At 38.8% G+C, this 24,306-nt stretch overlaps 1 protein-coding gene across 1 annotated transcript in view; it reads right to left on the minus strand.

The window, feature by feature from the left end:
• The window catches only part of LOC123952567 (phospholipid-transporting ATPase FetA-like), a 111,574-nt gene that overhangs the window by 77,782 nt on the left and 9,486 nt on the right, over positions 1-24,306 (minus strand). Inside the window, exon 2 of the mRNA XM_046021836.1 lies at positions 17,730-17,807. Coding sequence (XP_045877792.1) covers positions 17,730-17,772 — 43 coding nt within the window. The 5' untranslated portion in view covers positions 17,773-17,807. The remainder of the gene's footprint in view (positions 1-17,729; positions 17,808-24,306) is intronic.

Raw genomic sequence — 24,306 nt, forward strand, 5'->3', positions numbered from 1 at the left:
TGGAGAGGTGTCTATCAAGAAGTTGCTGTCTGTGTTCTCCTCCAGGATTTTGATGGTTCCCTGTCTCATATTTAGGTCTTTCATCCGTTTTGAGTCTGTTTTTATGTATGGTATAAGGAAATGGTCCAGTTTATTCTTCGTCATGTGACTGTCCAATTTTCCCAATACCATTTTGTTGAAAAGACTGTCTTTTCTCCATGTGAATATTCTTTCTTGCTTTGTTGAAGAAGATTAGTTGACCATAGAGTTGTGGGTCCATTTCTGAGTTCTCCATTATGTTTCATTGATCTATGTGTGTGTATGTGTGTGACAGTACCACATTGTCTTCAGGAGTACAGCTTTGTAATAGAGTTTGAAGTCTGGAATTGTGATGCCTCCAGCTTTGATTTTCTTTTTCAACATTCCTTTGGCTATTTTGGGGTCTTTTCCAGTTCTGTACAAATTTTAGTTTGTTTGGTCCAGATCTGCGAAAAATGCTCATGTTATTTTGACAGGGATTGCACTGAATGCATAGATTGCTTTGGGTAGCATAAACATTTTAACAATATTTGTTCTTCCTAACCATTAGTTTTTCCATTTCTTTATGTCTTCCTCAATTTCTTTCATAAGTGTTCTATAGTTTTCAAAGTACAGATCCTTTACCTCTTTGGTTAGGTTTATTCCTAGATATCTTATGAGTTTTGGTGCAATTGCAAATGGGATCGATTCCTTGATTTTTCTTTCTTCTGTCTCATTGTTAGTGTATAGAAATCCAACTGACTTCTGTGCATTGATTCTATATCCTGTGACTTTGCTGAATTCTTGTATCAGTTCTAGCAAATTTTTGGTGGCGTTTTTTGGATTTTCTATATAGAGTATCATGTCGTCTGTGAAACATGAAAATTTGACCTCTTCTTTGCCAATCTGGATGCCTTTTATTTCTTTTTCTTATCTGACTGCTGAGGCTACATCTTCCAATACTTGTGCAACAACAGTGGGGAGAGTTGACATCCCTGCCGTGTTCCTGACCTTGGGGGAAAGCTCTCAGTTTTTCCCCACTGAGGATGACATTTGGTGTGGGTCTTTCATATATGGCTTTTATGATATTGAGGTATGTTCCCTCTGCTCCTGCACAGTGGAGAGTTTTTATCAAGAAAGTATGCTGTATTTTGCCAAATGCCTTTTCTGCATCTATTGAGAGGATAATATGGTTCTTGTCCTTTCTTTTATTAATGAGGTATATCACTTTGATTGATTGATTTGCAAATGTTGAATGAACCATCCCTGAAACACAAGAATAAATTCCACTTGGTCATGGTGAATAATCCTTTTAATGTACTGTTGGATCCTATTGCTAGTATCTTGGTAAGAATTTTTGCATCCATGTCTATCAGGGATATTGGTCTGTAATTCTTCTTTTAGTGGGATCTTTGCTTGGTTTTGGGATCAAGCTAATGCCAGCCTCATAGGATGAGTTTGGACGTTTTCTTTCCATTTTTATTTTCTGGAAGAGTTTCAGAAGAATAGGTATTAATTCTTTAAATGTTTGGTAGAATTCCTCTGGGAAGCCTGGGAATCTGGCCCAGAACTCTTGTTAAAAGAAACTGGACTCCCCTCCCCCTCCTCAGGAACTTTGTACTGTCACTTTGCCATCACTCTATAAACCTTACTTTGCTAAAAACAAAACAACACAAAACTTTGCTTTGCTGCCATCAAAAAAAAAAAAAAAGAATGAAAGAAACTAGGTTCCAAAATAAGACAGTAAAACTTACATATATATAAAAATAAAATATAATAAAGTAAAAAGAAACAAAAATAAAAAATATAACATACATATAAAAAATAATAATTAGGGCGCCTGGGTGGCTCAGTGGGTTAAGCCGCTGCCTTCGGCTCAGGTAATGATCTCAGGGGTCCTGGGATCAAGTCCCACATCGGGCTCTCTGCTCGGCAGGGAGCCTGCTTCCCTTTCACTCTCTCTCTACCTGCCTCTCTGCCTACTTGTGATCTCTCTCTCTCGCTGTCAAATAAATAAATAAAATCTTTTTTAAAAAACTAATCTGTCTTTTAAAAAAATAATAATTAAAAAGCAATAAAAAAGAATTGAATAAATAAGAAAATAACCCCCAAAATAATATTATAAGACTAAAGAATAAAATAAAAAGAATACCATACACTGTTTTCCCCAGGAGCTGAAGCTTTGCAACCTTCTGTGGTCAGTAAACTTGGTGTGATCCAGTTGTTTGTGCTGGTCTTCTGGCAGAGAGGTCTGTTGTACTGATTCTCAGACGGACTTGCCCTACTGAAAATGTGCCTCCCTTGCACAGAGGCTGGGCTCAGTGTAAGCAGATCTAGATTCCATTATGTAGCATTGTTTTGCTCCTGAAGGCTTTCAGCACTGATGGGTGGGGTGAATATGGTGGCACCCCAATCTCTAGCCCCGTTCTGGAAGTTTGCACCCACCATTCTTCAGTGAGCCTTCACAGAAAAGCAATCAATCACTCTTGTCTCCCTGGTTTCCATCAGAACTCTGTGTTCACCTGCCCTGTGACTGAGTTGTTTTTATCTCAGGCCTGTGACTAAATTTCAAAATCCCAAATTTTATGGATTCTGTGGAGTAGACTGCACTGTTTCTCCTGGGGAAGGTCTCACTACCTTCTGCCTTTTGCTGGACCCCTCCCAGGAAAGTGATTGTGCAACCATGTAATAGTTCACAGTTTATGGCAATGTAGAGCAGAAGGACAGCACCTAGACTTGCTGTTTTCAGCCTGTTTCCCCACTCCTACATCTGGGAACTCTGCCCCACTCAGGCACCCCCATTCTTCTTCTGACTCTGGGGTCCTCAGACAATGCTGTCACATCCTGGAATATTTCACCACCTAAGCACCTTTAAGCCAGGACATTCCCCACTGTAGCAAACTTCTAAGAGTTCCAATTCTGCACTCCACTGTTTATAATACTTTGCAGTAGCCTCTGTAAGCAGACTCCCTCCTCTCTGTCATATCCTCAGCTGTATCACCCCTGATTCAAGTCTCTGCACTTCCTACCTTCCAAAAGGTAGATGGCTTTTCTACTTGTAGACTTGCAGCATTTCTTTTCTCAGATCTCTGATTGATTTCTCAGGTATTCAGAATGAGTTGATAACTAGCTAGCTGTATTTGAGGGACAAGACTTAGGGTCCTCTGCTCCTCGACTATCTTAACTCATCCTCTCCACTTTTGTTTTTTAAAAGATGGGGTGGTGGGAGGCGGGGAGGATCTTAAGTAGGCTCTACACCTAGCATGGAGCCCAATGTGGGGCTTGATCTCACAACCTGAGATTATTACCTGAGCGGTTATCAAGAGTCAGATACTTGGGGCACCTGGCTCAGTGGGTTAAGCCTTCAGCTCCTGTCATAGTCTCAGGGTCCTGGGATCAAGCCCCACATTGGGTTCTCTGCTCAGCAGGGAGCCTGCATCCCCCCTCTCTCTGCCTACCTCTCTGCCTACTTGTGATCTCTCTCTCTCTCTGTCAAATAAGTAAATAAACAAATCTTAAAGAAAAAAAAAAGAGGGGTGTCTGGGTGGCTCAGTGGGTTAAATCCTCTGCCTTCGGCTCAAGTCATAATCCCAGGGTCCTGGGATCGAGCCCTGCATCAGGCTCTCTGCTCAGCGAGGAGCTTGCTTCCCCCACCCCCTGCCTGCCTCTGTCTACTTGTGATCTCTCTGTCAAATAAATAAATAAAATCTTAAAAAAAGAGTCAGATGTTTAACCAATTGGGCTCCCTAGGTGGCATTAATCATGTAACTTTTTTTTATTAACATATAATGTATTATTTACTTTAGGGGTATAGGTCTGTGAATCATCAGTCTTAAACAACTCACAGCACTCAATATAGCACATACCCTCCCCAATGTCCATAACCCAGCCACCCTATCCCTTCCCTCAAAACCCCCCAGCAACCCTTTGTTTCCTGAGATTAAGAGTCTCTTATGGTTTGTCTCCCTCCCAGTCCCATTTTGTATCATTTAAATCATGTAACTTTTAATACAGGATAGCAAGTCTTTTTTTAAGTCTTCTTGGCTCTTCTTCTTTCTCTTCTGATAAATTTCAGAATAATTTTGTCCAGTTTCCTCAAGACTGAGACGCCAAGTTACCTCCCATGGGAGAAACAGTCAGGTCTGGGAAATGATATTACATTTCTCAGGAGCATAAGATCATAGACTTTTTAAAAAGTTTTCATTTTAATTCCAGTTAGTTAACATGCAGTGATATATTAGTTTCAGGCATACAATATGGTAATTAAACAATTGCATACATTATGCAATGTCATCACAATAAGTACACTCCTTAATCCCCATCACAAATTTTACCCATCCCCCTCCACCCACCTCCCCTCTGGTAACCATCAGTTTGTTCTCTATAGTTAAGAGTCTGTTGCTTGGGGGCACCTGGGTGGCTCAGTGGATTGAGCCGCTGCCTTCGGCTCGGGTCATGATCTCAGGGTCCTGGGATCGGGCCCCGCATCGGGCTCTCTGCTCCGCAGGGACCCTGCTTCCTCCTCTCTCTCTGCCTGCCTCTCTGCCTACTTGTGATCTCTCTGTGTCAAATGAATAAATAAAATCTTTAAAAAAAAAAAAAAGAGTCTGTTGCTTGATTTCTCTCTTTTCCCCCTTGCTTATTTGTTTTGTTTCATAAATCCCACATATGAGTGAAATCATACCATATTTGTCTATCTCTAACTTATTTTGCTTAGCATCTCTAGCTCCAAATAGCAAAGATTTCATTGTTTTTTTTCTGGATGAATAATATTTCATTGTATATGTATACCACATCTTTTTCATCTATTCATCAGTTCATGGACACTTGGGCTGCTTCCATATCTTGGCTACTGTAAATAATGCTGCTATAAACCCAGGGGTGCATGTGTCCCTTTGCACTGGTGTTTTGTGTTCTTTGGATTTATAGCCAGTACCGCAATTGCTTGATTGTAGGATAGTTCTATTCTTCAGCCCCTGCCCTTTTTAAAGTAGGTTCTACGTCCAGCAGAGAGCCCAGTGTGGAGCTTGAACTCATGACCCTGAGATCAAAACCTGAGCCGAGATCAAGAGTTGGACACTTAACTGACTGAGCCACCTAGATGTCCCAGGGTAGTTCTGTTTTTTAATTTTGAGGAACCTCCATACTGTTTTCTAGAGCAACTGGACCAGTTTGCATTCCTACCAACAGTGTACGAGGATTCCTTTTTCTCCACATTCTCGGCAACACCTGTTGTTTAGATCATAGACTTTTAAAATATAGCTGAGGAGATTATAAGACAATGATAAGGCAGGGACTTTCATGGTTCTTCACATAATCTCTTATTCCTCCTTTGTCCATCAGCAAAAATTGCTAAACATCAAAAAGTTATGAGTAAATTTCTTATAGACAATACCTAAGGGGCCGAAGTCTGCACATTGGGCAGTACAAAAACAGAGAATTATGAGGAAGTTCAGGGATCTACACAAATTAAAGGAAAGGTAAAACTGGGATTTTTAGTTAGTTTTACTCCAGGATTTGAGAGATTATACAGATTAAGTGGGATGGAGTTGACATTTTGCACTATTAGTCCCCTACTTAGTGACATACTATATATCCCTGTGAGGAAGATAGTTGTTGGTGTATCCCTGAGAAGCCACTCTTTGGTGCATTATTATGATTTTATCTGTATAGTTATTTTGCTAGCAATACATATGAGTCTTCCTTGGCCTAGGTTTACGATCCAGCTATGCACCCCTTGTGTGTTCTACCAAACTAGTGCATTTTCTTTCACATTGTTTCATTCCGGTGATTACTAGGATTAAGTGAATGAAGATGGGTAAAGTTGAAAGGAACTGATAGGATCTTTTGTTGTGCCTTGTTTTGACAAGTTAGTGGCTATTTACAACCTTGTGATACAAGAGCTTTAGCTAACCATTATAGCTTACGTTATCTGAAGAAGTGGAACAGGTATGGCTCAGATAATTTAGCCGCATCTAGGATTTAGAGTTGCTAGTTGGCCTATGCAATTTGTGCAGGGACTTTTCCAGGGGCCCAGACAGTTGCCTGATTAGGGCAGAGTGTCAGGGAAGCATTGGTATTTCTACCAGTGTTGAGCTTATTTAATCCCTGAGTAGGCTAATCTTCTATGTTCATACTCAATCAACTTAGGCAATGATAATTAAAATCAGTCTCTCCCACGCCATTTGCCCCTCTAACCATACCCAACTAACCCACACAGCCTCTCCATTTATTAAAAAATATGTAACTCTCCATGAAGTTCTAATATTTTCTTATTGTATCTTATATTTCTTATTAAATTTAATGCCAGATATTACTGATTATTTTTTAATTTATCAAGGATCTAATAGGTTTTTCCAGCAACTCATCTGGATGCAGAGGGCTATTCTCTCTAAGCCCACCAGTCCCAAGATACACATGGAGTCCAGGCTCTGCACAACAACATAATACATAACTTCCTCTTTGAGTTTAAGAGTAAAGTGAAGCAGGTAGATCCCAAAGTTCAGAGCCTGAGTTGGTGGAGGTAGACTGAGACTCCAAAGTGGGGGCAGGAGTAAACTTCACCTAACCTTCATCTAGTTTCTTTGATATCACATCTTCCATGAAAGAAGAAAAAGGAGAAAAGAAAATAGGATTTCCAACAGGAAGGGAAGACGAATCAAGGCTACAAAGTCAGATTTCAGAAGATGCCTCTAAAAAAGGAAAAACAGGAATGATGAAAAAAGTGGTTAAAATGTCAGTTGGCACAACCATTTAGAAGAAGATACTCAAAGTCTGAGACAGAAGACAAGCCTAACAAAAGAAAGTAGTCAGTCATGTTTGAGACAATAAAGGTAGGCAGGCAGTTTTCAGACTGGATAATAAAAGATTAATTCAAGATTCACCAAAATGACCATGACAACGACAACGACAACAACAACAACAAAAAAAACCAATTTGCTAGGGCTTGTGACTACTGTTGAGAAAAGACTGGGATGACTAATTGCTTACCCCATTACTTGTTAACTCAAAGTTTATTTCTGTTTGGCTGAAACAAGAGTGACAAAATGTGAATTATGGATGAGAGGTTAGAACAACAGAAGACTAGAAATTAGATTAGACAAGGAGAATCTAGAAGACAGTCTAGTTGAAGAGGTCCTTACTATGGAACTCAAGGGCACAAATACCTAGCTCAGCCTCTGGTGACTGGAAAATGCATCCATCTTTGGTAACTAAGGGTTCAGTCTACAGCCTATTGACTGAAGGCCTGGTTTCACAGGGACCTGTGTTGAGATCAGAGCTGGGCTGTGGGTGGTAAAATAATTGAACCGAAAGGGCCAGACATCTTGGTGAAGCAAGGCAACTTGATATTATAAAATGTGAACTGGACTTAGAGTTTAAATAAAACTCGGGTCCCTAGGTGGCTCAGTGGGTTAAGCCTCTGCCTTCGGCTCAGGTCATGTTTCCAGGGTCCTGGGATCGAGTCCCACATTGGCCTCTCTGCTCAGCGGGGAGCCTGCTTCCCCCCCTCTCTCTCTGCCTGCCTCTCTGCCTACTTGTGATCTCTGTTTGTCAAATTAAAAATAAACAAACAAACAAACAAACAAATAAATAAAACTCTGGTAGCTTCCAAGAGAGGCTAATAACATGAGCAGTTGAGTCAGGCTGCCAAGTTTTAAATCTCAGTTCTCCACTTACCAGCTATGCAGCCTTGAGGAAATCACTTAACCTCTCTGAGACTCATTTTCCTCATCTGTAAAATTGAAATGATAATAATATCTACTCATAAGGTTACTGTGAGGATTAATAAATTAAGACATATACAGTATCACTTTACAACAATTCTTTTTTTTTTTTTTTTAACGATTTTATTTATTGGAGCACCTGGGTGGCTCAGTGGGTTAAAGCCTCTGCCTTTGGCTCATGTCATGATCCCAGGGTCCTGGGACTGAGCCCCGCATTGAGCTCTCTGCTCAGTGAGGAGCCTGCCTCCTCCTCTCTCTCTTACTGCCTCTCTGCCTACTTGTGATCTCTGTCTGTCAAATAAATAAATAAAATATTAAAAAAAAAAGATTTTATTTACTTATTTGACACAGAGAGAGAGAGCACACACAGGGGAAAGGAAGAAACAGACTGCCCACTGAGCAGGGAGGCCCATACTTCCTTTTGAACTTTCAGCTATCTCCTGTGGATGTACAAAGCTAATCTAGTCAGTAAAGAAAGAAGGGTACAAAAGCCACAGTCTACTGAGGGGAACTCTACTCAAGCCCTTGGTGGGACGGTAGTAGAAGAGAAGTGTCAAAAGAGAAGAAGCCTTTGTCTAACAGTGCTAGTATTTTGATTCAAATGCCAGGGTGAAAAAGTTAGCTCTTATTCAGTCTTGATGTAATCCAACCTCAGGTTATAAGGGTTAAAGCACGGAAGATTGGAGATTTGCCTAGACAAGGAAATGGCAGAAACTAAAAAAGAAAATGAGCTCTGTTGGGGCGCCTGGGTGGCTCAGTGGGTTAAAGCCTCTGCCTTTCGCTCGGGTCATGGTCCCAGGGTCCTGGGATCGAGCCCCGCATCGGGCTCTCTGCTTGGCAGGGAGCCTGCTTCCTCCTCTCTCTCTGCCTGCCTCTCTCCCTACTTGTGATCTCTATCTGTCAAATAAATAAATAAAATCTTAAAAAAAAAAAAAGAGCTCTGTTAAGAGTGAACTCGAGAAAGAGGCACACTGAAAAGTAAGTAACCAGGAGGAAGAGGGAGGAAGCTAGAAAAAGGGAAGAAGGCCATTGGTCAGGTGGCAATCAGGTTTAGGAGGATCTCAGCAAGTATCTCCTTGCTCATAGTGGGAACTCAATCACAAATGGAATCTTCCAGCTAAGAAAGAAAAACAGTGAGATGATTTTTAGGAGTACAAGTCTCTAGCAGATTAGTCAGGCCCTCTCTCCTTATACCACCAAACTCCCAACTCAATTAAGCCCACGTGCTAGTGGGAGAAACTCAGTAATGGCCCCTTGTAGTCATTCTAGATCAACAGGTCTAGGTGATTTCACCCAAGTCACATAATGCATGTGGCTAAAATTTTCCCATTCAAAAGTGAGGAGAGCTGTCAGAGGAAGGATAATTGGCCAATTTCTGTAATTTCTGGTCAGATTATTTGGCACCTTTTCACTTTAGGAATAATGGAATTTTAAAAATTCCAAACAATCACAATTTATCTCTTTGTCATCAAATAGTATAATATGAAACATGACAGCTACCGGTAGATTCAGCTAAACATATGACTTCAAGTCTTGGGTACACACAAAAAAATTTCTATCTCTTCTTCACAGACTGCATCTTTTTTTTTTTTAATAATTTTTTAAAAGATTTTTATTTATTTATTTGACAGAAGGAGATCATAAGCAGGCAGAGAGAGAGAGAGAGGAGGAAGCAGGCTCCCTGCTGAGCAGAGAGCCCGATGCGGGGCTTGATCCCAGGACCCTGGGATCATGACCTGAGCCGAAGGCAGAGGCTTTAACCCACTGAGCCACCCAGGCACCCCCACAGACTGCATCTTTAAGATATCTGTAGTTTAGCCAACGAATAATATTTCCATCTAAGGAATGGTAAGTAGAATACCTAAATGACATAGAAGAGAGTCATAACAAGAAAGCCAGGGCCTGTAGTCCTGCAGAATAAACAGTAATTCATTTGTTTTCTCATCATCATTTCATTATGTTTCAGATTTAGTCTATCCACTACTATGTCTCATGGTTTACATTTAACTCACTTATTTATTTATAATACTGTAGTCTTCTCCCTCTAAACAAAGAGATACGTAAAGGTAGAGACCCTATTTTTCTTTCTTTTTTTTTTTCTTTAAATCTCTGTATCCTACTACTTAGTTCAGCATTAGGCCTGGGATTTAATGAAGATTCATTGAATGAATAAGCATACAAGTAGATGTTGAAAACATGCTTTGTTAAATGGTGGTCAGATTTCTGTCTAAACCCCTCCGATGGAGGATAATCACCTCCTGCTTGTGAGAGTTTCTACAGAGTCACAGAACAGCTGGGCTGAAAGAGAAACCTCAGCTAATTTTTTGTTGACCTTTCTTTCTAAAGATTTTATTTATTTATTTATTTATTTATTTGAGAGAGACAGAGATAACGAGAGAAAGCATCTTTTTTAAAAAATTTATTTATTTATTTATTTGAGAGAGAGTGACAGAGATAGCGAAAGAAAGCATGAGTGGTGAGGAAAGGGAGAAGGCGGCTCCCTGCTCCAACTCAGGGCTTGATCTTAGGACCCTGGGATCATGACGTGAGCCAAAGGCAGAGGCTTAATCAACTGAGCCACCCAGGCGCCCCCTTTGTAGATCTTTCTATGCCAAGGTCAGCAAACAGGAGGATATTCAGCATGGTTGGAGAGGGTGGGTAGAGCGTAGTATCAAAAAGAACCTGGAGACTTATTCATTCCATAACAGGAAGCTTGTATTTCCTGAATAAGTCATGGGAATAAAAGGCACAGCATCAGGAATATAGCCAATAATATTTTAGTAGCAATGTATTGATGTATCAGGATAGATCCAAGCCTACACTCGTGGTAAACATAGCATAATGCATAAACTTGTCTAGTCACTATGTTGTGCACCTGAAGCTAATGCAATATTATGTGTCAACTATTCTCAAATTAAAAAGAAAGAAAGTAAAATAAACAAATAAAAGAGGTAAAAATGTTGAGAACATGAAAGGCAGGGAAAAATAGAGACGTTTCACACAAGAGGAGGCTGAAGAGATCATAGGAGCATGTGTTACTGGAAGGGATAGTGTGCCAGAAAGGAAGAAGAGACATTGTTAGGGAAGTTAGTGAAATTTAAAAGGAGGGGACATGAGGGGTACAAAAGTCAATTAACCAAATGATGGTTTTGTATTAGTGCTGCTTTCCTGACTTGGAGTGTTACATGGTAGCCAAAGTAGCAAAATGTCCTCGATGAGGAGAAATATATATTCAAGTATTTAGGGGTGATGAGATATCATGGATGCAACTTGTTCTCAAAAGCCTCAAAAAATGGGGTGCATGGGTGGCTCAGACAGTTAAGCAGCTGCCTTTGGCTCTGGTCATGATCCCAGAGTGCTGAGATCCAGCCCCACATCAGGCTCCCTGCTCAGCAGGGAATCTGCTTCTCCCTCTCCCCTTCCCACGCCCTCCTGTCTCATGCTCTTTCTCTCTCAAATAAATAAAATCTTTTAAAAAATGCTCAGAAAATAACTAATTTTATATACGTAAGAGATATGTTATATATAAATATAATATATATGGTATGTACACACATATATACAGATGAAGCAAATGTGTTAAGATATTAGCAATTAGAAATCTGGGTGAGGAGATTATGGATAGTCTTTGTGCTGTACTTGTAATTTTTTGAAAGTTTAAAAATAAAATCAAATTTATTTTAAATTAAAAAAAAAGAATCTGGAGAGGAAGCTCACTAAAGTCTTGAATGTTATGAAAAGTCCAGTTCTTGAGCTACTATAGCTCTTCTGTTATCTCTGCCTCTGTCCATGCTCCCCATAGCTTCACTAACTCTCCTGTACAAGTTGAGCGGAAATAAGAGTAGAATTACTCAAAGGTCAATCAAAATAGTAATGAAAGAAAATAAAATAGTACTAAAATAGAAAATCAAAATAGTAATAAAAGCAAACAAAACAAAACAAAGCACCCACCAAATCCTACTTTAGTAATAGGGTACCAGAGAAGATCAGTCAGTTGGCACAGTTCAAGACATGATCAAAACTAAAGGGTGGGGGGTGCTCCTGGGTGGCTCAATTGGTTAGGCATGCAACTCTTGATTTCCGCTCAGGTCATGATCTCAGGGTCATGACATCAAGTCCATGCTGGGCTCTGTGATCATCAGGGAGTCTGCTTAAAATTCTCTCCCTTTCCGTCTGCCCCTTCCCCTACTTATCCTCTCTCAATCTCTAAAATAAATAAATAAATCTTAAAAAAAAAACAAAAACAAAACCAAACTCAAACCCAAAAAACAAAACTAAAGGTCCTATCCACTACTCCTATTGGAAACCTTGGGTTTCTTCCCTCTTCTCTCAAGGGAGAAGCTGAAAGGAATATCCTTCATATCACTCCACATAGACGGAAGTTGGGAGTGGTGCTTTGCTATTCTGACATCATTTGGAAAGTAGAGCCAATGATTTTTTAATCAATGTGGTAAAGGTAAAATTGATCATGTTTGATTGAACTGCTAGATATCACTTTCAGGGTTTCCCAATCATAAAAACTTCCTTGGGATAGGAGATGAGAGGTTGGGAAACTTATAATCAAGTCCATCACTTAGAAACAAAATGCCATTCACACAAAGCTGGATCTAATAATAAAATCCTGGTGATACTAAAGAAGCAATTTCACTCTAAGAGATTCAAAACTTAATTCCCTTTATGATTTCCAGGCTTAGCAATTAAAAATACAAAACCAAAGTATGTCCTAAATATTTATATGGGACATTTTTATACTAAAAAATTATTATTTATTGAGATGCAAATTTAATTGGGAATTATGTACTTTATCTTGCTACCTTGCTCCTTTTACTGGGGTCAGGAAAATTTCCTACGAATTATTTCAACTGTTGCTTTACATTTTCTAAAGAAACATAATTCTAGAAACTAACTCTAAAAACTATAGATGTCTTTTCTATTCTAAATAACTTTATTGAGATATACATACCATATAATTTACCTATTTATTATATTTTTTATTTTACTTTAAGATTTTATTTCTTTATTTGACAGAAGAGATCACAAGTAGGCAGAGGGGCAGGCAGAGACAGAGAGCGGGGGAAGTAGGCTCCCCGATGAGCAGAGAGCCCGGTGCGGGGCTTGATCCTGGGACCCTGGAATCATGATAGCTGAAGGCAGAGGCTTTAACCCACTGAGCCACCCAGGTGTCCCACAAGTCACCTATTGTAAATAAAATGTACAGTTCAATGGTTTGTAATATATTCACAGTTATACAATATACATGTCTATTTTTTGTGTTTAAATGTGGTATTGTGTAAGACTCTTTTATTAAAGCTCTGATTAATTTTATGCTCCAAATGCCACAATATCTATGTCCCTCCTTCCTATTTTTTCCTTTTTTTTCTTTTTCTGTCCTTTCCTTTTAGTTTCTCCAGCTTCCCTCCTTTTGTGATTACACTTTCCTTTTTTAAAAAAGATTTTATTTACTTATTTGACACAGAGAGAGAGAGATCACAAGTAGGCAGAGAGGCAGGCAGAGAGAGAGGGGAAAGCAGGCTGCCCACCAAGCAGAGAGCCTGATGTGGGGGCCCAATCCCAGGACCCTGAGATCATGACCCAAGCCAAAGGCAGAGGTTCAACCCACTGAGCCACCCATGAGCCCCTACACTTCTTCTTTAATGATTTTTCAAACAATCCAAAGGTACACATAAATACATATTAAATGTAAAAGTTCTAAAATCAGAAATATAAAGGAAAATAAGTTAAGTTTCCTTTCCCCTCTTTCTCCTTTTCCCAAGGAAAGCATCTTTAACAGACTGGTGTATACCCTTTGCATCCCTTCCTTTTCAGGGTATTTACATATAAATGTATACATATATACTTTCCAAAACAGAGGAAACTCTGTAGGCACTGTGCCAATTACAATTTAGTAGATATATCCAAAACAGTAAAGCAAGAATTCAAAATAGGATATAAGAAAGACTTAAAATGAATTGTAGATTCAAGAAAATTGACATGATATGTTCACACAAAAGCTTATACATGAATGGTTATAGCAGTATTGTTCATAATACCTCCAGAGTGAAAACAACCCAAATGTCTATCAACTGGTGAATGGATAAATTGTGGTATATACATACACTGGAATGGTATTCAGCATTATAAAGGAATGAAGTACTGATACATACTACAACATGAATCTTGAAAATAGTAAGTGAAAAAAGCCAGTCACAAAGGCCAAAAAATCAAAATAAATATTTTTATCAAAATAAAATTTTGATTTTATTTATGCCATGTCCAGTATAGGCAAATCAAAAGAGATAGAAAGTGGTTGCTAGAGGCTGGGGAAGGCAGGAATTGGGAGTGACTGCTAATGGGTATGGGGTTTCTTTCGGGGGTGATGAAAATGTTCTAAAATTAAATTATGGTCATGGTAGTACAATTCCATTAATATATTTTAAAAATCACTAAATTGTATGCTTTAAAAGGGTAATTCAATGGCATGTAAGTTATATCTCAATAAAGCTATTATTTTTAAAAACTGCAGAAGCTTAGCACTGTAAGTAATCAAGATGGAAAGACAATGCAGGGGTGGAGGCAGGGGAGGTTAGTGGCTGGAATTGCCAGAGAAGGCTTCATGGAGATAAACTTGCACTAAATCTAAAAGATGAATATAGGTTCAATATAAACATAGGAGACAGGTACGTGGGCAGGAAGAAGAACCTAATGAAAAGTTTCGCACCGAGACCAGACAAGTTGTATGATAGTACAGAAGTAAGAAGAGTCTGAAGGAGGCAGGAAACAAGCCTATAAAGTCAGGGCTTTAATGTTAGGCTGATGACCTTAAAATTATTAGTAGCTGACAAGGAATCCCAGAAAGACTCTGAGCTGGGAAAAACATGATAAAATTGGAATTTCAGAAGATTAAGATGATGGATTTACAGAGGAAGAGATCGCAGACATAACAATGACTTAAAAGAGTACTGTAATAGTCAACTTTCAAAATGACGACAGGCTGAACTAAGAAAGTGGTAAAAAATAGAAAGGAGACGGTAGATAAGCAAGACACTAGAACCAGTCAATATTTACTCTATGCACTCTAAGTTTTCCAATCAGAATAGGTTGATAGCCTAGAAAAGAGAAGAAGCCAAATTACTTTGCCACTGTTATTTTGTTGACTCAAGCTAAAAGGCCAACACTTTGGATGGATCAATATTAATTGCTCACCACTCAAAACAGCACAAGCAATAACTCTAAGGTAGTAGGTAGGATTTGCCTACTTAAAGGGGTTTAGGCCAGGAAAAGTGGTTTCAATTATTTTTCACTGGTAAAACTTTGGACTTTTGAAATAACCCCATTTATAAATGTTCAAGTTCTTAGACACTTCTCCAATGAAGACATACAAATGGCTATCAGGCACATGAAAAAATGTTCATCATCACTAGCTATCAGGGAGATTCAAATTAAAACCACATTGAGATACCACCTTAAACCAGTTAGAATGGCCAAAATTAGCAAGACAGGAAACAACGTGTGTTGGAGAGGCTGTGGAGAAAGGGGAACCCTCTTACACTGTTGGTGGGAATGCAAGTTGGTGCAGCCACTTTGGAGAAGTATGGAGATTCCTCAAGAAATTAAAAATAGAGCTTCCCTATGACCCTGCAATTGCACTGCTGGGTATTTACCCCAAAGATACAGATGTAATGAAAAGAAGGGCTATCTGTACCCCAATGTATATAGCAGCAATGGCCACGGTTGCCAAACTGTGGAAAGAACTAAGATGCCCTTCAACAGACGAATGGATAAGGAAGATGTGGTCTATATACACTATGGAGTATTATGCCTCCATCAGAAAGGATGAATACCCAACTTTTGTAGCAACATGGATGGACTGGGAGAGATTATGCTGAGTGAAATAAGTCAAGCAGAGAGAATCAAGTATCCTATGGTTTCACTTATTTGTGGAGCATAAGAAATAACATGGAGGACATGGGGAGATGGAGAGGAGAAGGGAATTGAGGGAAATTGGAAGGGGAGGTGAACCATGAGAGACTATGGACTCTGAAAAACAACCTGAGGGTTTTGAAGGGGCGGGGGGTGGGAGTTTGGGGGAACCAGGTGGTGGGTAATAGGGAGGGCACGTATTGCATGGAGCACTGGGTGTGGTGCAAAAAACAATGAATACTGTTACGCTGAAAAGAAATTAAAAAAAAAAGTGAAAAAAAAGTTCAAGTTCTTAATTATCTTCCTGAACAACAACAAAAACATCAAAGCTCCTGTAGATTAGATTATTCTTTTTACATATTTACCTAGTGTTTACCATGTACCAGATACTGTCCTAAGTGCTTTACAAATATTACTTCATTCAATCCTCACAACACACTTACAAGATAGCACTATTATTAGCCTGATTTCATAGATGAAAAACTGTAGCATAGAGAAATGAGATTTGCCCAAGATAACATAGTAAGTGGCAGAGCTAGGATTGAAGCCTAAACAGTATGGCTCCAGAATCCATGCTCTTAACCTATGCCCCCATATGATCTTTACTTCACAGCACTTATTATAGATGTAATTTGATATTTCTCTGTGCTATTATTTGATGTGTTATTACTTAATTAACGGCTGTCCTTCACTAAACCATAATTTCCATAAGAGCAGGGATTCTATATAGTTTTGTTGCCATTGTATTGCCAGCATGTACCACAGTGGCTGGCATTCATTTGATGATCAATCAATATTTGTTGAGTCTAAATCAGTCTTTATTGAGGACTGCCACTTGTTCTTTTGCCTTGAATTTACTGTTCCCTCAAGTATTCTCTCCCATATTTTCTGTTCATAAGACGATGTAGGAGAAATTGGTCAGTTAACTTGTTTTCCCTGCCCTTCTTTCCTCTAGCAGTTCTGAGAGTAGGAAAGGACTCCCTGTTTTTCCCTCAGTTGGGACATCCCTGACTTCCTCTTCCTGGAACTAAAGCCTGTGCCCTTGGGATGGAATTCTTTTTTTTTTTTTAATTTTTTAAATTTTTTTAAGAGACTTTATTTATGTATTTGAGGTAGGCAGAGAGGCAGGCAGAGGGAGAGAGGAGGAAGCAGGCCCCCCGCTGAGCGGAGAGCCCAATGTGGGGCTCGATCCCAGCACCCTGGGATCATGACCTGAGCTGTAGGCAGAGGCTTTAACCCACTGAGCCACCCAGGTGCCCCGGGATGGAATTCTTCTTTATAGAACTACGTGCTCTTGAAATAAGTTCCCTCCAGGAATCAGACAACTGCACAATGACAGAAAGTAAAGAGGTTTAGTGTGACCTGAAATCAGTAACCTAATTTCATTCTCTGCACCTTTTCCATTCCTCAAAAGGAAGCTAAATATAGAACTACATTCTGGCTTGCTCTTTCAAAACTTTATGTCAGAAAAAATTTTTTTCATGTCAGTCAGTTCTAAATATAGAACTACATTCTGGCTTCCTTTTTGAAAATTTTATGTCAGAAAAAAATTTTTTCTCATGTCAGGCTTAGGTGTGATTACTCCAGCTCCCTATAGTACTTGGATTCACCACAGGAAAGCATGGAAACAGTATGGAAATCCTAATATCATAGCCAGATCTATTTGCTCCATCCACAAAGAGTCTGCAAAGGAGGACCTTCTCTGTTTCAGCAACTTCTTTTCACACTGACCACTTCTTTTTAGCAGGAGGCAGCTGTGAAGGATGAGGAGAGGAAAAGGAACACAGACCTTTCTGGTGAATTTCCAAATAAAAGTACAATATAAAATAAAAATAGATAAAAATACAAAAGAGATGAACTACTCACATCAGAATTCTCAGATAACCAAAGAGAGGAGCCTGTACTTGTAAGGACAAAGTACTTACTTCTGCAAAGTATATTTCCTTTCCTGGTCAGTTGTTTGGTAGATTGGTGTGGTCTGATTGATAGACTGGCAGTCAGTTTTGTCTGTCATATGTATATTAGCACGTGAACTTATGCATGCATAATAATGACACAGAGACTTAGATATTTACTAAGTTCACCTACCTTCACTTTGTCTGTCTTCACTTTGGCTTTCAACTAGAGACATTGCAGAATAGTACCAACTATAATTCCATGGAATTTCTGCAAAGGAAATAAAGATTCAGTATAAGAATTTCTCATGCCAATACCATTCCACTTAAACATGTACTTAAGAAATTTGGAACTTATTCTCTGAAATCCAAAATAATCTACCTCTAAGATACATATGCTAAATTTTATAATTCATTTCATATGTCCTCATCTTAAAGCTATATTTTCAAAGCTTGGCAAACAGATTCCACTTTCTGGCAATCAAATCTAGACTGATGACTACATTTTGTCAGAAAAATTATCTGTAACAGAGCATTGAAAACAGGCAAAATAATTATTGGGTGTCTCTTAGTACAGTTTTTTTTTTAAGATTTTACTTATTTGAGAGAGAGAGAGAAACAGCATGAGAAGGGAAAGGACCAGAGAGGGAAGCAGGCTCTCCACCAAACCGGGAGCCCGATACGGGAGTCAATCCCAGGACTCTGGGATCATGACTCAAGCCAAAGGCAGTTGCCCAAACAACTGAGCCATCCAGGCATTCTTCTTAGTGCAGTTCTTGACTGACATCTAATTTTCTATTGATGGGACTATTCTATAACTCTGTAGGCAGAGCTTAACGTGTAGATTTCTATCCCATAGAGATACAAATATTTTTTGTTTGATGAAAAAGATAACTCCAAAGGTTATGACTTGTGCACTTTAGTACTTCAATTAGTTTTATGTATAATTCAGAAATCTTAACCTTTATTAAATTTCCTGTAAACACTTAGCTCCTACATTTTCATTTGAACTGGTCTTAACTTATTTCTGATTACATCATTAATTAATGAGTTATGTAAAATATTTGACACCTGCTCATTGTATTTATATGAGTCATGTTTTTTAACCATTTGAAAATTCTACTTTATGAAACCCCAAGAGTTTGCTATACAGAAAAACTCTTCTTTCTTTTTATCCTTAACCACACAGAGAAAAGGCCATTTTAATTATTATAAAGATTATTTTAATCTTTAATTAAATTTGTGTGTAATTGTTTTTAATTAAAATTGTGTGTAATTGTTCTAATATGGTATATAAGAAAAAATACAGTGTGTGAAGAGTATATGGAAATTCTCTAGAAAGGAGTATATGGAAATAGTACATATATACTATTAAATCTATTTAATTTCTTACAGGTCTCACAAGTCACTAAGTGTAGATAAGCCAAGACTAGAAAACTTTATAGGTGTTTTCATCTTAATCATCCCAAACAGGGTTAGATGGGGAAAAATTTATAAATCTAGGGAAATGTAAAGTCTAAATAAAAGGATATTTCCAGCCAAGATCAGGAGAAACAAAAAACAAAACAAAACAAAAACACAAAAACAACCCACACACAACTAGCTGGAATATTATGATTTGGAATAACAATTTATCTTTAAGTTCTGCTCTGTGTGAGGCCCAAGTGACCTCATTAAGGATAAAATTTAGATTTCAATAATCTAGGCAGAGTTGCATCAAATAACTCAAATAGGGGCCAGGAAGTTATCAGCAATTAGATGTAAAACAATAGGAAACGAAATGCCGGGTATTGTGACAAACTGGAGAGTACATGCTTCCTATAAAAGTGTCCAAATGAAAAAGAAAGAAAATTAAATACTGTGCAGGCCAAACAAGATTATTTGTGCTTGTTGGCTGCAAAGTTTGCATCCCAACCTACTGTCTGTTTCTTCTGTCAATAGAATCTGTGTTTTCCTGACTAATATTAGCAGTTCTAATATGACCATTCTCTAGGCATCCAGTCCTACTGTAAGTTGCCTACATCTTCACAGTAGGCTTGGGGTTTCTACAGCTGCCAAGAAAGAAGAGCCAAGTATGGGTTGTCCTGAAGTTCTGGCTTCTCTCTATCCCCTGCAGGGCCATCAGCAGCTCTGAGAGAGTAGTCTGGCCAAATCCACACAAGGAGCATAGCTAGAAATGTCAAATGGTTATAAGGCACTTACTGGCCAGCCAGGGGCCTGAGTAACGACTGTTTAGCTAGAATCAGGAACTCACCCAATCTGGTGACATTCTCTGCATGCACATCACAATACATAGCAGCCAAGTGGAAAGTATATTTAAGCTGTTTAACTCAGAGGAGGAAAAGGAAAACAAAAGAAAAACTTCAGAGGGGAAGAATGTCAGGGAAGGGAGGAAGAAGGGAAGAGAGAGGAAAAAAAGAAAAGACAAGAGAAAAGAAAAAGATTAGGAGCTACAGAACCAGGTTTAATTTCAGTCTGCTACTAATTAATGACAGTGTGAGCTGGGGCAAGTTATTAAGTACTTAGAAATCACAGAGCCTTCCCTCAAATTTCTTCTGGACTGAGATTTTAAAAAAGGAAAGAGGAAATAAATGAGGGAGATACAGGATGTTGAAAGGCCCATGAAAGAATAAATCTGTCAGAGAGATGGAAAGTTGGGGGTAATTATGTATTACAAACCAAGTACAACATTCGTTTCTATTACAGGACTGAGAAGAAGAGTTATGAAAGGATTAAGTTCAATAAGGTATGAAAATGTCTGCCACAGTGCTTGATTCAAAGTAGACAATCAGGGGCACCTGGGTGGCTCAGTGGGTTAAAGCCTCTGCCTTCGGCTCAGGTCATGGTCTCAGGGTCCTGGGATCGAGCCCCACATCGGGCTCTCTGCTCAACAGGGAGCCTGCTTCCCTTCCTTTCTCTGCCTGCCTCTCTGTCTACTTGTAATCTCTGTCTGTCAAATAAATAAATAAAATCTTTTTTCAAAAGTAGACAATAAATGGCAACATTTTAAAATTTTAATATACATGCCTGCTAAATTGGTAAAAAGTTTTAAGTCTAATAATACTGTGCCAGAGAAAAAGTAGAACCAGTGGAACACTTACATACTGTTGAACAACTACTTTGGGAAACAATTTAACTTTTAGAGTTAATGGGGCATTTACCCTACAATCCAGCCAGTCCATTTTATGTATACACCCTAGAGAGACTCTCATAATATCTCATATACAAGGATGTGTATGGTAGCATTCTTCCTAACAGCAAAACTGGAAACCAATCAAAAAGCTATTAATGATAGAATAGAGAAGTAACCGGTGGTATGTCCATATAATGGAAAGCTACATAGAAGTGAAAATGAATGAACTATAGGTAAGCACATTAACATGATTAAATCTCAGGAATATGATATTTAGGGGGGAAATTGCAAAAGAATGCATATGATAGTTCACATACATAAAGTTAAAAATCGTGCAAAACTGTATCATTAGGGACACATATTTTCAAGGTAAACTTATAAAGAGAAGCAAGAGAATGAAAAGTACAAAATTAAAGATAAAGATTAGGAGAGGGTGGGGAAGATGGAAAAGGCACACTGACAGCTTCAAGCTACACTTGTGTTCCTGTTATTGTTACTGTTTAAACTTACACATTTATTATAAACTTTACATCTCTTCAACACATAATAATAAAAGAACTAAAAAATTAAAGTTAAATTAAATACCAGAAGAACTAAAGAAGTAAATATACCAATCATATGAAATACCCTTCCTCTCTTATTCAGGAGAGTAATTTTTTATTTTTTTTTAAAGATTTTATTTATTTATTTGACAGACAGGGATCACAAGTAGGCAGAGAGGCAGGCAGATAGAGAGGAAGGGAAGCAGGCTCCTCGCTGAGCAGAGAGCCCGATGCGGGGCTGGATCCCAGGACCCTGGAATCATGACCCGAGCTGAAGGCAGAGGCTTTAACCCACTGAGCCACTCAGGCGCCCCAGGAGAGTAATTTTTAAATAACCCTTATTGAAAGAAAAGGCCAATTTGGGTCACCACATTTATTTTTTTTTAAGATTTTTAAAATTTTATTTATTTGACAGAGAGAGATCACAAGTAGGCAGAGAGGAAGGCAAAGAGAGAGAGGAGGAAGCAGGCTCCCTGCTGAGCATAGAGCCCAATGCGGGGCTCGATCCCAGGACACTGAGATCATGACCTGAGTGGAAGGCAGAGGCTTTAACCCACTGATCCACCCAGGCGCCCTGACACTTTGTTTTTTCTAAGATTTTTATTTATTTTTTTGACAGACGGAGATCACAAGTAGGCAGAGAGGCAGGCAAAGAGAGAGGAGGAAGCAGGCTCCCTGTTGAGCAGAGAGCCCGATGTGGGGCTCGATGCCAGGACCCTGGGATCATGACCTGAGCCAAAGGCAGGGGCTTTAACCCACTGAGCCACCCAGGCACCCCGATCTTGACACTTTTGAAAGGTACTGACCAATTGTCTTGTAGAGTGTGCCTCAACTTGGGTTTGTCTGATGTGCCCTTCTCAGTGCATCCTTTCAGGGGATATGTGCTGTCATGTATATTTCTGGTGATATGAACCTAGATTGCTTAAGATGGTGTCTGCCAGAATTCTCCACTGTAAACTTACTATTTTTCCCTTTGTACTTACTAAATATTTGGGGGCAAGGCTCATTACATTTTAAAGAAGGTTGGAAAACACTAGAGTTATAAGAAAAGGCATTGAAGAGAAATCAAGGAATAGCACCAGCATCTCTAATACATGGTTATAGGATCTGGGGCACCTGGGTGACTTGGTCAGTTAAGCATCCAACTCTTGATTTCAGCTCAGGTCATGATCTTGGGATTGTGGGACTGAATCCATGTCAGGGCCTGAGCTGAGATCAGAGCCTGCTTAACCTTCTCTCTCCCTCTTCCTCTGTTCCCCGCTTCCCACCACTCTCACATGTGTGCTCATGTTCTCCCTCTCTCTCTCTCTCTTAAAAAAAAAAAAAAAAAGACACGGTTATAGAATCTGAAACTCTTTCTTTTAGGTATGAGAATGCAAGGTAGAAATAACAGGTCCCACCTTTAGCTGATAATCTTTAAGCTGCCTAGTCCTTGAACTGAATCACATAACATAAAGACAACTTTACTGAAACTTGGGGTTGGGGATGGAGTATTGATCTACCAGTTTCCAGTCTTCCAACTGGCAAAATAGTACAAACCAACTTCAAGTTCCTCCAAGCACTAACTGTGATTCTGTGCTGCCAGCATCTTGCATCCCCCCTTCCCAGTTATTATACATAAAAAATTAGTAAATTTACTAAATATAAAGGTTGGAGAAAGTCTTTAAGCTTATATTTAGCTCTGTCTGAAAACTACATAAACTATAAAAAACACAGTGAAGTCTGGCAGTGGCATATTTGTGATACCAGCATAGCTGATGACTCTCAGTACTATATTGTCATAGACTGCATGCATACAATTCATAATTGGCTCTTAGTGAACAAATCTGTCTTTCAGTGAATACAGTTTTCCATCAACAAAGGAACAAACTTCTGCATGTCAGAATCTGAGGATAGGACTCTGACACAGAAGCAGATGTGCCGATCATCCCCTGACTAAAACTAAGACCTATATTTCCCCCAGACTGCCATACAAAATCATGAAAGCTTTCAGACTATTCCATTAAGGTTTCCCAGAGTTAGCTATTATATCCAACTCACAAATCCCTAGTTACTCCAGAAATCAGGTTCCCCAATTCCAATTCATATCACATGAATCTCAGCAAAGCTAACAAAAAAAAATTTTTTTAAGCAATAGAAGCACATACACAATTAAAAAGGAAGTTTACCCAAAATGCTTTCAAGAAGCACAGTCCAAAACCCACCAGGACTCCACATTTTCCCTTTCTTCTCAGTTACAGTCCCCGCTTCATCTCTTAATTTCAATCACAACTACTTTGTGATAGGAAAACACTTCAGGAAATCAAGGACCTTCTTTAAAATTCTGGGAGGGGTAGGAGGATGTTGAAACATATATTTGTCTATGAGACCATTTAGATGACAAAATTTCCTTCTGTTTCCTATTTCTAACAGCTTCTTGGCTTTGGGAACTTGCTATATTCCTTTGTTGTGGATTTTCTTTCTTTTTTTTTTTCTCTTCTGTTTTCTCTAGATAGGGAAAGTGAAGTGAGTCTCAGTACCTTGATTTTCAACCTGCTTCTTCCAAAAGTGATTCATAGACCTTGAATAACCTTTCAAATAACTTGGATTTGGTTTCAGGTGGTTTAAAACAAAACAAAACAAAAACACAAAAACCTAAAGATTAATATAAACTTCGAATACAAAACGGGTAGAAAGGAACCTACAAAATACTATAGTTTCTTAGCTGCTGCTTCTATTTTCAAACTCCGGGTCTTCCTCAGGAGTTATCTGCTTCATCTAGAAGACAGGTTTTATAAAGCAGTTGTGTGCTACAAAAACCCTCTCTTGTCTGCCTAGAGCTTTAAATTGGGTCTGACCAAATAATCTCCTCCTGGTGCTTGTAATTTTGCAGTCTCACAATGTAAACTCCTTATTAAGTAGTAAAATATGTTTTTGGATAGTTTATTTTCCTTTTCTTTTAGTCTATAAAAGTAAGCTACTGTTTAGTCTTAACTGTTTTGCACATATAGGTAGTTAACAAATGTCTGTTGAATGCAATCTTAGAAAGCAAATGTTCCTTTGAAACAAATAAAATTTGTTTTATAACTGGAGTCAAGGGCCAGAAAGAACACTGA

Source organism: Meles meles, chromosome 11, assembly GCF_922984935.1.
Source record: "Meles meles chromosome 11, mMelMel3.1 paternal haplotype, whole genome shotgun sequence".
In the NCBI taxonomy this organism is placed as follows: domain Eukaryota; kingdom Metazoa; phylum Chordata; class Mammalia; order Carnivora; family Mustelidae; genus Meles; species Meles meles.